The following is a 14,122-nucleotide window of genomic DNA, read 5'->3' as shown; positions in this document are numbered from 1 at the left end:
GAGATAATGGGGGTTGTCCCCAGTGCTAGGGGGACTAGAAGGACCAAATCCATTTAGAGGCTCGAAGGATGGATGAATGGCCTATGAAATGGGATCAGCCAAAGCACAGTAGCAAGCCCCGCCCCTGTCATCTATCCATTACCATTTACTAAGGTCATGGAGGGGATGTGGGGTGATGGAGACCCAGAGAAGATTACGATACCATCTGTTGTCTCCAGGAGCTCACAACCCAGAGGGAAGACAGCTAAGTAAACAGAAAGGCGAAAGGGGCACTCCATGCTCAGGGTTCTGTTAGCAGATGCCAGGGCGTTTTCTCCCCTCCCTGGATGTGTGTGGGAGCATTTGGGGAGTAAGGATTAGGCTGAAAAGTTGAGAAAGGAGGATGTGGTCCAGGCTGAGCACAACAGGTACAAAAACACAGAAGTGTGAGAGTTAGCCATCAAAAGGATGCTACAAAGGTTCTGCTTCTTGATCTGGGTCTTGCCTTCTGGGTGTGTGCAGTGATGGAAATCAATTGAGCTGGACACTTGTAGGAGTCAAGTATGTACATTCACCCTCAATCATTTAAAGGTAGCCTCCAACCTCTCACATTCCTGTGTTATTTTCCTGTGTAGTAATTATTACAATCTAAAAGTATCTCTTTGGTAACACTAGACTCAGGAGCCACATTCATGTTAGGGTTTGAATCTGGCCCTCCAGTACCAGCTCCAGGACCCTGGGAACTCGGCTTTGCTGAATCAGCTTCCTGTAAACCGGGGATAATAGAACCTTCATCACAGGGCTGTGTGCTGAGGCAATGACTTGAGATACATAGGTGCTTCCTATGTGCTTATCTTGACAAATATCAGATTGGCGGTACCTGGCACACAGCTCAGTATGTAATTTGTTGAAGAAATGAATTAAAGGGGGTGCCTGGGTGGCCCAGTTGGTTGAGCATCTGACTTGTGGTTTTGGCTCAGGTCATGATCTCACAGTTCATGAGATTGAACCCCCTCTCTGGCTCTGCACTGACAGCACAGAGCCTGCTTGGGATTCTTTCTCTTCCTTGTTCTCTGCCCCTCCCCCACTCACGTGCACAAGTTCTCTTTCTTTCAAATAAACTTAAAAAAGATGAATTAAAGGATTTTTTTTTTTTTTTTTTTTTTTTTTTTTGCACCAAACAAAAGTTGGCTGACACAAGTGGAGGGGTGTGGGCTGGAGTAGGATACCTCAACTAAAAGCTCCTGGGCAGGAACTCAGAGCTTGGGGAGCAGCTATACTCCTGCAAAGAAGCCAAAGCTTCCGTGGGTGAGCTGGAGAGATGGGTGACCTGGGCCCCCACACCAGAGGGAACAGGGAGAAGAACCAGGGTTCAAACCTTTGCTCCCTCCCTCCCCTGGGTCCTCCACTATACACCGCAGTTAGGATCTGCCCCAGACACTGAGCAGGCTTGTTGACAGGCTCAAACCAGGAAGAAATAATGCTACACAGCAGCACCGCAGCTTCCCTGGGCCCCCTTCTTGCACAGCCTCTCACCCCTCCCCTCTGGTGGTCAAACTTGGCAGTTCTTTCCACCCTCGGGGGCTGGGGCAGTTTCGGGAAGGGTGGGGAAACCTGCTGAACAGGGTGGCCAAAGCCTGAACCGGTTGTACGGGGCAGTCCCATCTCCCCCCAGCAGCCCTGTCCTTCTCCTGGCCCACAGAGCAGAGGTAGCAGCCTCACAGAACCAACTATTTTATTACACTGTGGGTGGACTGGGGCCTGTGGAGGGCAGGAGGATGGGTGGGGTGTGATGCCTGAGAGCCCTGGGGCATGTGGGGAGAATACAGAGCATCAGGCTCTGCAGGGTGCACTCTTGGGGGCAGGGAAGAGGCAGCCCCTTCCCACTCCTCTCACCCATCCCCATGGCATTAAATAAACAAAAAGGAACTCTATACAGCACAAAATATACAGGGAGGTCCTACCCCCCAGCCCTTAACTGTGCATAGTGGCAGGGCCAGGTCTGAAGGGCAGGGCTGGGACCTCCAGCTTCTGACATTGCAGCTTTGAACAGGAAACAAAACTCCAACTTCTTCGAGATCCCAGGCAGACAGGTCCATCTGTGTGTGGGACTCTGGGTTCAAAGGTTTTCTGCTCCTCCCAGGCCCTGGAGCTTTCTCAGGAACCAGAGGCCTAAGCTTAGCTGAGACATATCCCAGAGGGGCTGGAGCCTGGCCTCAGGAGTGGGCCTGGGAAACAGGCTAGAGCGGTCTGGCTCCAAAGTCTTCCCCAGCTCAGGCTTCCATCTTGGCAAAAAGGAAGCAGGGCCAGGTGAGAGCTGGAAAGCGTCTGCGAGAGTTCTAGAGTGAAAGGCCAAGGTAGCCCCAGGCTCAGAGGGGCCGGGTTGTGTGGTTATAGACCAGGTGCTCCGTGTCCTCTGTGGTCGAGACTGTGGAGCTGGCAGGGGTAGGGGGTTGGGGGTGGCAGTGGTGGTGGTGGTGGCGGTGTCTGTGGAAGCCCTTTCTCTGGTTCTTGAAGAAGCAGTAACCCAGTATGGTGACCACCACCACGATGCAGGTGGCCAGGAATACTGCAATGGCCACCTCCACGGAGCCTGGGGGGAAAAAGAGGCCTAATGGAGGAGCTCCCGGGGCCTGCTCAGCTCTGATGCCCAACCTCCCACTCTGTGCAGAGGGGACCAAGTCAAATGGATGCCAGGTGTGGAAAGACCTCCAGCGTACAAGCAGCTGGGCTCCATTAGGAGCTCAAGGAAAGGCCTGGGACTCTGACGGCAAACATAGGACACGCGCTTTCCGGCGCCTCCCTCCTCTGCCATGGCAGGTATCACTACTGACTGTAGCTCTCGGTCCCTTGAGCCAGCCTCAGGATCCTTCTGAACACAGGTTTGGGCGATCACATGGAGTTGATCCTTGAGATGATACCTACTCATTGGTGAGAGGGCAGACGGGGCTTACCTACATTAGGAATGGGGTTTTCCCGCTGCAGATCAAAAACATCCTTCTCTACAAAATAATGAGGAGAGAGACAAATCAGTACTAAAGGCTCTGAGACTCAGTTGCTCCTCGGTGCCCCAGACGGCCCACTGCCATCCTCCCCCACCCCCATTGCAGCACTCTGCTGATGCGCTGAGTGCTCTAGCTCAGCCTTTCCCCTCTTCATCATCTTCCATCCCCTCCCCCACTGCCCAGCTCACTGGAGATGCCACGACAGGACTCGAGACATTGCTGCTCCTCCTCAAAATTGTTCTTGTTGCCGTAACAACCACCATAGGTGAAGCGGGCACAGCGTTCACTTAAGGGGTTGTAGTACCAGCGTGGGATGTTCTCCAGGCAGAGGCCTGTGTCTGGAAGGTCCACGCAGTGCCCTGGGGGGTAAGGAATGGGCCAAAGGATGAGTGAGTCCATGGGGGGCCACCCTGCCACCATCCACCAGGCTCCACCTCCTGACCAACCTCATGCTGAGGAAGGCTGAGAGTCAGTGAGGGCCTCCGGGGCCCCAGAAACACACATATCCTGGACAACAGTCTCAGGCACAGAAATACCCCACATGGACTCATGTAACCGTTTTTTTCAATTTTCTTTCAGCTTTTCCGATTGTGTCAAGATCTCGGTTTTCTCTCCAGTACTGGACGGTCTATCTTTTTAACAAAGAAGGCTCACGGTCTGACCCTGGCAGGCAAATGTCTAGTGGAAATTAATTAATGTTGTTTTATTATAGTTATTGTAATAGTTAATATCAATCTGTAGCACGTAACAGTGCTACGCTACTGATGTGAAACTTCCTTTAACACATTAAGTTAAAAATGTATTTGATTTATAGGAAAAGTGGTAAGTAAATAACACCTCAGTGATATGCGGGCATGGTGGTAAGAGGAGGACCGATGCATGGGAAGCATGAGGCCGAAGAGAGCCTAGGAGCCCACCAGGTTTCTACCCGCAACCTGGCACACACAGCAGGCCCCTTTGGCATCCTGGAGGGGTGAGTAAGGATGGCAGTGCCAGCCTCTCTCCTGACCCAGGGTACCCGAGGAGGACCTCACCTTTGTCACTGGGGAAATGGATGTTCTGGAGCTCCTCGAAGCCACTGGTGTCTGCAAAGATGAAAGATCAGAGGCCCAGGCCAAACAAGGGTCTTGCAGGGGTGCAGGATGAATGGCCAGGACCTCCCCCTCCATTGCCCACCGCCCCTCCCTCTCCCAGGCCTCACATTTTTCACAGGTGGCCTCATCAGAGGCGTCGGGGCAGTCGGGAGTGTCGTCACACTCCAGGAAGCGGTCGATGCAGCAGCCATTGCTGCAGCGGAACTCGGTGGGGTGACAGGTGCCAGAGCACACTGGATGGGGCGGGATGGTGTTGAGGGTGAGGTCAGGCTCCAGCAGAGGTCACCAAGTACCAGAATCCATCATCTACCTGGCCTTCTCTACCCCAGCAGAGCATTATGACGTGTCCCCTGCTCCCCTTCTAGCACCCCGCACCCGAACCCTCCTACACACAAACTGGGGAGTTCCTGATAGGGTGCTGGGTTGCAGTGGGTGGGGTGCCTGGTCCTTCCATATCCTACGAGGGCAGGAATGGGTTGGGCAAAGGAGCTCAGACAGGGGCAAAGACATGACCTGGCAGGGGTGAGGGGAACAGAGAAAGGAGCAAAGCCCACCTGGACGGTGCCTGTCCATTGAGGGGCCTGGGAGAGAGAAAACAGACAAGTGAGAGGAGTCAGGGCCAGGTCCCAGCAGAGATGAGCTGATTGGGGGTAGGGGGGTGGGGGCTGGGAATGCAGGACTCCCAAGCCCACTGTCCTGACAATGGAGAGACCACATACCCTGGGGGAAAGTCAGGGTCCCCAAGCTACCTGGTAAAGGCCCACCTTGCACATCCCGGCAGGCTAGCTTGCACTCTTCTTCCCGAAGGTAGTTGTTCTTATTGCCTAAGCAACCTCCATAAATGAAACTCTTGCAAATCTGTTCCGTGGGGTCGTAGTACCAGCGGGGGAAGGAACCGCGGCAGCGGCCCACCTTGTTGGATGCAAGGCAATATTCTGGGGGAGGGGAGGAAAGCTTGTGAGGGGGCCCTGTGGGGCCCCATCATCAGAGGGGGCCGGCTCCAGGTACTGCCTCCCTGTCTCCTCCCTTACCTTCTGTCTGCTTGGCAGACAACACAGTAACTGTGACATTGGCCGTGCTCTCTGGCTGGTCTGAGTCGGCCACTGTCAGCTGGAACAGGTAGGTGCCTTCCTTGAGTCCCCACAGCTTCACCTGGTCCGCCTCATTCTTCTATACACAGGAGTAGCCATCAGCCTGGGACCCCCCGATGTCCCTCAGCTGTCCCAGTCCTCCCAGCCACACCCCCACCTCCATAGGGAGAGCAGAAGAACTTGGTATTAAATGTATCCTCAGCTTCTATCCACCCCAACCATCTGGAACCTCAGGCTGGCCAATGGTCCTGGAAAGGGAACCCTGGAGAGCTGAGGTGGGGGTCAGGGAGCCAGCCTCGTGTCTCACCTCTATTCTGACATCTGTGTCACCCTGCAGTAGGGACCAATCTGTGTTCTCCACACCCTTCAGCACCAGCGGTTCCTGGGGCTGCACCTTCAAGTCTATGCCTGCCCAGGTCTTGGGGATCCGGGACCCTGAAGGGGAAGGTAAGGTAAGATCAATTCTCAATGAATAGGCCAGAGCTCTCCTGAAGTGGGGAGCAATACGGGCCACACCTAAACCAACCTAGGACTCAGCAGCCTGCATGGGGTACAGGAAAGAGCTCACAACTAAATCATCATCTTGCTCTCTATTTAGATAGTCTTTGTTACACTGAAGATATGTTTAATGTTGTAAAACCTACTTTCTGAAGAAAAGTACTGAACAGCCTGTGTCATTTGATCCCATTTAGGGGAAAAATATATATAGGAGAGGAGCTTATTCTCATTTTCTTTTTCTTTATTTAAGTTTACTTATTTGGAGAGACAGTGAGAGTGCGCGCACACGCGTGGGGGAGGGGCAGAGAGCATCCCAAGCAGACTCCTTGCTGTCAGTGCAAGAGCCTGAAGTGGGGCTTCATCCCATGAACCATGACTCGGGCTCATGACCTGAGTCGAAATCAAGAGTCGGACTCTTAACTGACTGAGCCACCCTGGTGCCCCTCTTTATTTTATTTTATTTTAAGTAGGCTTCATACCCAGTGCAGAGCCCAACATGGGGCTTGAACTCAGAATGCTGAGATCAAGAGTCAGACACTTAATTGGCTGAGCCACCCAGGTGTCCCCTCCCCCATTTTCTATAATACGCAAGTACTTGTGCTAATTGCTTTAAAAAATTAAAGTAACAATATTTTTGAAAAGCCAAATAAGTAAATGTGTAATTAACACTATTACCCCTCATTCTGCTCTTCTGGATTGCTGCTGAGAAGCCCATCCTGGTAGAACCGTAAGCACAGAGTCCCTGGGCAGCAACGTGGCAAGACTTGGTGTCCTAGAGTATGTAGCCACAGGAGGAGGGTGCCTCTGCCACCTCAGACAGACTCTGCCTCCCATTATAAGGGGTCTTGAGGGAATCACACCCTCCCTCAACCTGACAATGCCTGTGCCTGAGGCTTCCTCCGGTCTCAAGTTAGGGACTGGAGAGAAATAAGCACAAAGCAGAATTCCTGTCTGTGGTAGGTTGAATGGGTAGACCCAGAAAATATGGTTGTGTCTAATCTCCAGAATTTTTGAATGTGACCTTAACTGGAAAAAGAGTGTTAGCAGAAGTAATGAAGCTAAGCATCTTCATATGAGATCATTCTGGATTAGTTGCGTAGGCCCCATCCAATGATATATTGTCTTTATAAAAGACAGAAGAGGAGAAAACAGAAAGAAGGAAGGCCAAGTGAAGACAGGCAGAAACTGGAGTGTGATGTAGCCACAAGCCAAGGACTGCCTGGCGCCACCAGGAGCTGGAAAGGGCAAGGAAGGATTCTCCCTGAGGGTCTTCAGAGGGAGTATGGCCCTGGCAACACCTGGATTTTGGACTTTTGGCCTCCAGAACTGTAAGACAGTAAATTTCTGTTGTTTTGAATCACCCAGTTTGTAGTAATTTGTTTCAGCAGCCATAGGAAATTACACACTGCGTTGGAGGGGATTCCAGGCAGATAAGACCCAACACCAGGAAGCAACTTGGGAGAAGAGACCCAACAAGATGAAGCAATACGTGGTGCGTGTACAAGACAAGGAAGTGGGCATACAGAGAAGGGAGAGGTCACAGCAAGTCAGAGAAATAGGGAAGGCTTTCTTGAGAAGGGAGAAAGGACTTTTCTTTTTAACCTTTTTAAAAATTTTAATATTATTTTTTATATATAATTTTTTACATATAATTTTATTATTATTATTATTATTTTAAAAGTTTATTTTTGAGAAAGAGAGAGTGAGGCAGAGGATCTGAAGCAGGCTCTGCGCTGAGAGCGAACAGCCCAACGTGGAGCTCGAACTCATGAACTGTGAGATCATGACCTGAGCCGAAGTCAGATGCTTAACTGACTGAGCCACCCAGGTGCCCCAATTTTATTATTTGTTAATGTTTATTTAGTTTTGAGAGAGACAGAGATAGGGTGAGCAGTGAGGGGGTGGGGGGGGGGAGGGAAGGGGGGACAGAGGATCCGAAGCAGGCTCTGTGCTGACAGCAGAGAGCCCGGCGCAGGGCTCGAACTCATGAACCACGAGATCATGACCTTAGCTGAAGTCAGATACTTAACTGACTGAGCCACCCAGGCACTGCGAGAAAGGATTTTTTAATTCTTTTGTTTTTGTTTTTATTTGGTTGGTTGTAGAGAAGTGTGCGGTGTTGTTGATAACAGCAGGAAACATGAGCCAAAGCAAGGAGTTGGGAATTTGCAAGGCCAGTCTGGCAGACATTGAAGAGACCAGCCTGGGTGAGACAGACCATAAAGGGCCCTCAATGCAGGGCCAGAGCATGTGGACACAGCAGAAATATATTTAAATATTTAACAACTAGTGGTACAGGAAGGGGACAGACATGGCCATGAGCAGTGGCACAGAGTTCTAGAGACCACAGCTGCACCAGACATTGACCTCCTAGATGTATGATCGAGGTGCAGGAGTCTATAGGGAGGGGACAAGGGCCCAGGCAGCAGGGGCACTCCTGAGCACAGGGCAGCAGCTATCTATCCCTCTGTTTGGAATAATGTCTAAGGAGAGAGGAGGCCGGTGAGTGGATCAGAGCCACAGTTCAGAATATGTGAAGGGAGTCGTCTGAATTAAAGGGGTAGCTAAAGGAATGGAAGGGAGGATGTGAGAAGCTTTCCGTGTCTGACAAGCATTGGGAACTGAGAAGAGTAGGGCACAGAGAAAAGGAAAACCAGATCTAGAGGGAACCTAGAGTTCAATTATAGAGAAGTTGAACTTGAGCAGGGAAGACCACTGAGGAAGTAACCAGCAGGCAGCGGAAGTGTGCGTGGGGACTTCTGACAGGCCAGAGCTGGAGACAGGTATGGAGTTGTCTTTATTAACAAAGCTGCCAATAGTTTATTTTGTGACACAGCAAAGTACCTAAAATTCAAATTTTTGTGTTCATAAATTGGAATACAGCTTCATCTACTCATTTACATATTGATGACAGCTGCTTTCACCTTACAACAGGAGAGCTGAGCAGCTGGAACAGAGACTATATGGGCCACAAAGTGTAAAATATTTCCTATTTGAACCTTTACAGAAAGTTTACTGACCACGAATCTCCATCACCTACCTTCCTAACCATCCTACCATAGCTGCATTCTTGCCCCTCTCCAGATGAAAAAATTGACATTAGAGAGGTTAAATAACCTGCCCAGGGTCACTCATTTTCTGAACAGCACAGCAGGGATCTGAACTCTGGTCTATCTGACTCCATAGCTCATGGTCTTTATAAAACACCATGCTGCAGTCCACTCACCTACTTAGAGGAGTGATTTTGATTGCTTTTCATTATCTTAGGGTTGTTTTTGACTTAGGTAATACATATATATTATATAAAATTCAAAAAGTACAAAAGAGTTGGGGCACCTGTACGGCTCAGCTGGTGGAGCATGAGACTTGATTTTGGGGTTGTAACTTTGGTTGGGTGTAGAGATTATTTAAAAAATAAAATCTTGAGGGGCACCTGGGTGGCTCAGTCGGTTAAGCAGCCAGCTTCGGCTCAGGTCATGATCCCGCGTTCCGTGAGTTCAAGCCCCGTGTCGGGCTCTGTGCTGACAGCTCGGAGCCTGGAGCCTGCTTCCCATTCTGTGTCTCCCTCTCTCTGCCCCTCTCCTGCTCATACTCTGTCTCTCTCAAAAATAAATAGACATTAAAATTTTTTTTCTTTATTTTTATTTATTTTTAATTTTTTCTTTAAATAAAATCTTGAGGCACCTAGGTGGCTCAACTGGTTAAGTGTCTGACCTCAGCTCAGGCCATGATCTCATGGCTCATGAGTTTGAGCTCCACGTTGGGCTCCATGCTGATGGCGTGGAGCCTGCTTGGGATTCTCTGTCTCCCTCTCTCTCTCTGCCCCTCCCCACTCTCTATCTCTCTCTGAAAATTAAAAAAAGAAAAAAAAAAAGTTAAAAATAAATAAAACCAAAAACCTTACTACTGCCCCCCCCCGAAAAAAGTACAAAAGAGTAGTATTAAGTCTTGTCCTTTTTTTTTTTTTAATTTTTTTTTTTTAACGTCTATTAATTTTTGAGACAGAGACAGAGCATGAACGGGGGAGGGGCAGAGAGAGAGGGAGACACAGAATCGGAAGCAGGCTCCAGGCTCTGAGCCATCAGCCCAGAGCCCGACGCGGGGCTCGAACTCACGGACCGTGAGATCGTGACCTGAGCTGAAGTCGGATGCGCAACCGACTGAGCCACCCAGGCGCCCCAAGTCTTGTCCTTTTTTAACCTTTTCCCCTTAACCTCCCAGGGTCCTCTCACTAGAGACAACCATTCTATTTTATATGTGCTTGTGTGACTATTAAGAGACAGTACTGAATTTATAAGAATGCAAGTTCTTCTTCCTGTTTTTCTCACAATGTATTTTGGAAACCCTTCCATAGCAACATGGAGTTTCCCCCTTTCTTGGTTGCACAGTACTCATGTGAATGCATCATAACTTACAACTTATTTAACCAGTACACCAGTCTCCTCTTGACTTAGATTCTTTCTTTTCTTCTTCCTTCCCTACTAAAAACCAAACCATATTGCCTCAGGGCTTATTATTATTATTATTATTATTATTACTATTATTATTAAAACAGCACTGCCACATACAATTATAGGATGTGTTGATAGACACTGAGATTGTTTCCAATTCTTTGCTATTATAAACAATGCTACAACGAGTAACTGGCTGGTAAGTGGGTTTACACACACATAAGTATAGCCACAAGATGAATTCCTACAAGTGGAACTGTGTTGAGGATTATGTGCATTTACAAGTTTGTATTTTTTTTTTTTAGTATTTATTTATTTATTTATTTGTTTGTTTGTTTATTTAAGTAATCTCTTCACCCAATGTGGAGCCTGAACTCAACACTGATATCAAGAGTTGCATGATCCCCCGACTGAGCCAGCCAGGCGCCCCCATTTACAGTTTTGATGGACATTGCCAAACTGTCCTCCACTGAGGCTCTACAGAAGGTTATGTCAAGCGTAAGTGAGTTGAAAGGAAGAAGAGAAGGTAAGAGATAAGAGCAGCTGGTAGGAGGCTGAGTCACAGAGATTCCTCTTTGATGAGGCAGAGAAAGCGAGCCACTGGGGGACTCGCAGAGGGGAGGGGAGACCCAACGGGGCGAAGACCAGGACACACAGTGACAGCAAAGGGATGGGAGGAGAGAGTGTCCACAAACATGTCAGATGCAGGTGCAGAGGCCTAGAAGGACGAGAAAAGGAGGACCTAGGTTGCAGGGGTTGAGAGGAAATAAAACCAGAAGAGCAGGAAAGAAGAGTGCCTGTCTGGGACGAACTGTACCAAGGGGGCTTGGCTGGCATTCAGTAGAGGGTCCAATAGGGGCAGGTCCTGAGGTGACCTCTGAGAGACAAAGCCATGGGGGCAGTGAACTGGGGGGCGCCCATGCCTCTCTCCTTGCATTTTTCAGAAAGTAATCAGCCGAAGACAAGACTACTTGGGAGTCTACCTACCTGGCAGATAGGCTAGCCCCACCAGCCCCCAGGGTGGAAGTGGACAGCAGAGTGATGCACCTTGGGCCAAACCAGCAACATCCACCCAGCCCCAGGCCCCAGGAGCAAGGGGCAGATGCCCCACCCTACCACTCCCTACTTCCCACCCTCAAGAGAGCAAAGGGCCAGAGTGGCAATAAAGGAAGCCCTTCCCCAGCTGCCAGGCCTCAGGACATCGCCAGGAAACAGACTCCACCTCCTAAGCCACTCTTCCAACAGAAAGAGGGGGAGGGCAAGTAAGGGGAGAGAAGGAAGGAGCAGGGTATTCGGGAGGCCACAAGAATCTAGACTAGATTGGCCACAAACAGGGAAAGGGGAACAAGCCAACCCGCCCTGATTTCTATACCCAATGAATGAATCAAATGAATCAAAGGTTTAAATGCCCTGAACACCTAGGTGCCCACCTTGCCTGCCTTGGTCCACCCTAGCCTCCAAGATGACTTTATCCTGCTCTTTCCCATCTCCAACCTCTAGCCAGGCTCAGCTGAGACTCCTTGATACCAAACAGCTCCCCCCAACCCCCAAAGCACTGCAGCACCCTTAAAATGGCCTGGAGCTCGCACTCAGTTCACGCCCTACCCAGCTCCCTAAATAACCCAGGAAATCCCCACTCCACCCTGTGTTGTGCCAAACAAGCCAGCCAGGGTAGGGGCATTTCCAAATGAGGAAGGCTGGTCGCAAGACCCTGTGGCCCCATCCACCTCATCTCCCCGACCAGACCCCAGAGTTTCAGGTGCTGGCCCTGGAGCAGAACTCCCATGGACTCTCTGTCAGATCAGGAAGGCACAAGAAGCTCAGGTCAATTAGAGTCATCACCACCTACACTCTCTGCTACTTCCTTGTGGAACAGGCTCAGGCCCTGGCCCAGTGGGACTCAGGTGGCCCAGCCTGCCCCAGAGATGGTGCCTACTCTCCCCCCTCCCCCACCCAGAACCCCCATCCCACCTCTCCTCAGAGACCCAAGAGAGCTACTGGAAGAAGGATGGGGAGAAGAGTGGGTCCCTAACATGAGAGAGAGTTTGGCCCAGGAAAAAGCTGGAAAGTCCTTTTTCCTCTTTCCAGAACTGAGACCACCCCCAGATTGAGTACCAGCCCAGTCCTGGCCCCTGAGCTCCCAGTCTCTGGTTCTATTATCTGCTGGGCTATCATGGGTCAGAAAGCTAGGTTTCTACCAAAAACGTGGCCTTGTGTGAAAACCAGCATAGAACTTTTGGAGATCCTGCCTGGATTGAGTCCCACGTCTCCGATTTATGGGCAGTGCTATCCTGGGCAAATTATTATTATTATTATTATTATTATAATTATTATTATTATTAATTTATTGTCAAATTGGTTTCCATACAACACCCAGTGCTCATCCCAACAGGTGCCCTCCTCAATGCTGGGCAAATTATTTAACATGGGAGTCGGTCTCCTAATCTAAAAAGTGGGATGACAACTAATAGCACCCTTTTCAGAAGTGGTTATCATGAGGCCTAAGTCAGAGTCTAAGTGGCACAGCAATCAGTAAACTATAAAGTGCTAACAGAGGTTATCAGTTGTGACCCATCCCTGCCCTGGAGCCCCACCTGGCCAGAACATCAGACAAAGAAAATGGGGAACGAAGGTCTCTGGAGGGGCCCCAACCCCAGCTGAGTGCTCAGTCCCAGCAAGGAGGAGGAGGAGCCCCCACTTTGCCCTTATCCCTGGAAGTAAACAAGGTGAGCAGACCTTGTAGCTTGGCTATCACATCCTAAGCTGGGAGAGCCCTGCCTGGCTCACCCGCATACACACACACCTGCCTGGACAGCTGACATCCCTCCCCTACCAGGTATACATACCAGTGGGCTGACTCACTCAGCAACCCTGCTCACCCCCACCCAGAGCCTCTGGCTACTGTGCCCACAACACCACCCCTTCCTCTTTTGGGTCAACCTCAGACTGGGCTTGTTCTTTAGCATCTGGGGTCTTGGAGTTGTCCCCATACCACCAAAAGGCCAATAGGTGGGAAGAGGGGGCGCCGAGAGATGCTAACCAGTCCCAAGCCCAGCAGCAGAGAAGCAGATTATCCTTCCCTGGGCTCACTTGACAGGGCCTCAAGGCACCTAGCACAGTGCTTGGCCAGGGGTGTCTAGCTAGTCACCAGGTGGCCTCCAGACGACTCACTCCCTGACTTAGCATATGAGGGCCAGCAATCGGGAATCCGGGAATCCGGAGGAGCTGCCTCCTCTCTCCCAAACACACATCCCAGAGCACCAGCCCACTCAACATCCTGAATTAGGGAGCCAGAGTCTGGATTTTAGGATGTCACCCCTCCCCACTCTAGTAGCCTGTCCTGTGTTTACTGTTTATACTGCCCACTTCTAAGGAGGAGTCAGGGCTGAATGGGACTGTCCTCCTCACTCCTTTCTGATGCTCGCCTCCTTCAGGACTCCATTACCAGTCCCTTTTCTGAGTCTCCCCACATCCATACAACCGGGTCCCCTCGTACTTACCTCCAAAGCCCTGGGTCCGAAGCTCGCGGTAGGAGCGGTAAACCTCCCGCGTGAGGTAGTTGATGAAGCCCTCCCTGGGTGCGAACTTGCACACGAAGTTCTGCTCGTAGAGGCAGTTCATTAGGAAGCAAGCGGCAATGGCGTCCTCCCCGCCGTCGGGCTGCAGCTCCACCAGCGCCAGGTTGCAGTTCTGGGTGGTGCAGCAGGCGCGCACGCAGTCCCAGCCGCGGCGCACGGTCGGGGAGCCCAGGAAGGTGGCCCCGTTGCCGACCGAGGCCTCGGTGTCGAGCACGAAGGCAGGCACCCCGGCGGTAAAGCGGTCCAGGCAGGCGCCTCCCGCGGGCAGGCCGGGGGGCGCGGGCGGCGGCCCGGCCTCGGTGCCCAAGAGATCGAGGGCGCACAGGAGCCACACGGTGATTGCTGGGACGCTGGCCTGGGAGAGGCGGGCACGGGCCATCATCCTTCCCGGGGCCGTTGCCCTCCTCCCCACGGGGGTCACCTTCA

The 14,122-nt window shown here is 51.1% G+C and overlaps 1 protein-coding gene across 5 annotated transcripts; it reads right to left on the bottom strand.

Annotated features, from left to right (window-relative positions):
* Nucleotides 1–1,697: 1,697 nt before the first annotated feature.
* On the bottom strand, nt 1,698–14,078 carry SPINT1 (serine peptidase inhibitor, Kunitz type 1). 5 transcript variants are annotated; one of them, XM_086710384.1, is made up of 10 exons: nt 13,619–14,078; nt 5,477–5,604; nt 5,110–5,248; nt 4,828–5,013; nt 4,633–4,659; nt 4,186–4,311; nt 4,019–4,069; nt 3,173–3,343; nt 2,934–2,981; nt 1,698–2,572 (listed from the first exon to the last, which is right to left on the bottom strand). In XM_086710384.1, exons 1-10 carry the CDS (start codon nt 14,076–14,078, stop codon nt 2,349–2,351), a joined length of 1,560 nt encoding a protein of 519 aa, XP_086566510.1. In that variant the 3' UTR covers nt 1,698–2,348. The 5 variants fall into 5 exon arrangements, with proteins under 5 accessions (XP_086566510.1, XP_025774491.1, XP_086566512.1 ...); XM_025918706.2 differs by having other exon boundaries at nt 4,843–5,013; XM_086710386.1 differs by having other exon boundaries at nt 5,110–5,245.
* Between the last annotated feature and the right edge of the window lie 44 nt (nt 14,079–14,122).

Source organism: Puma concolor, chromosome B3 (assembly GCF_028749965.1).
Source record: "Puma concolor isolate L17-30 chromosome B3, mPumCon1.1.hap2, whole genome shotgun sequence".
NCBI lineage: Eukaryota > Metazoa > Chordata > Mammalia > Carnivora > Felidae > Puma > Puma concolor.
This window is presented reverse-complemented; position numbering and strand designations above follow the sequence as displayed.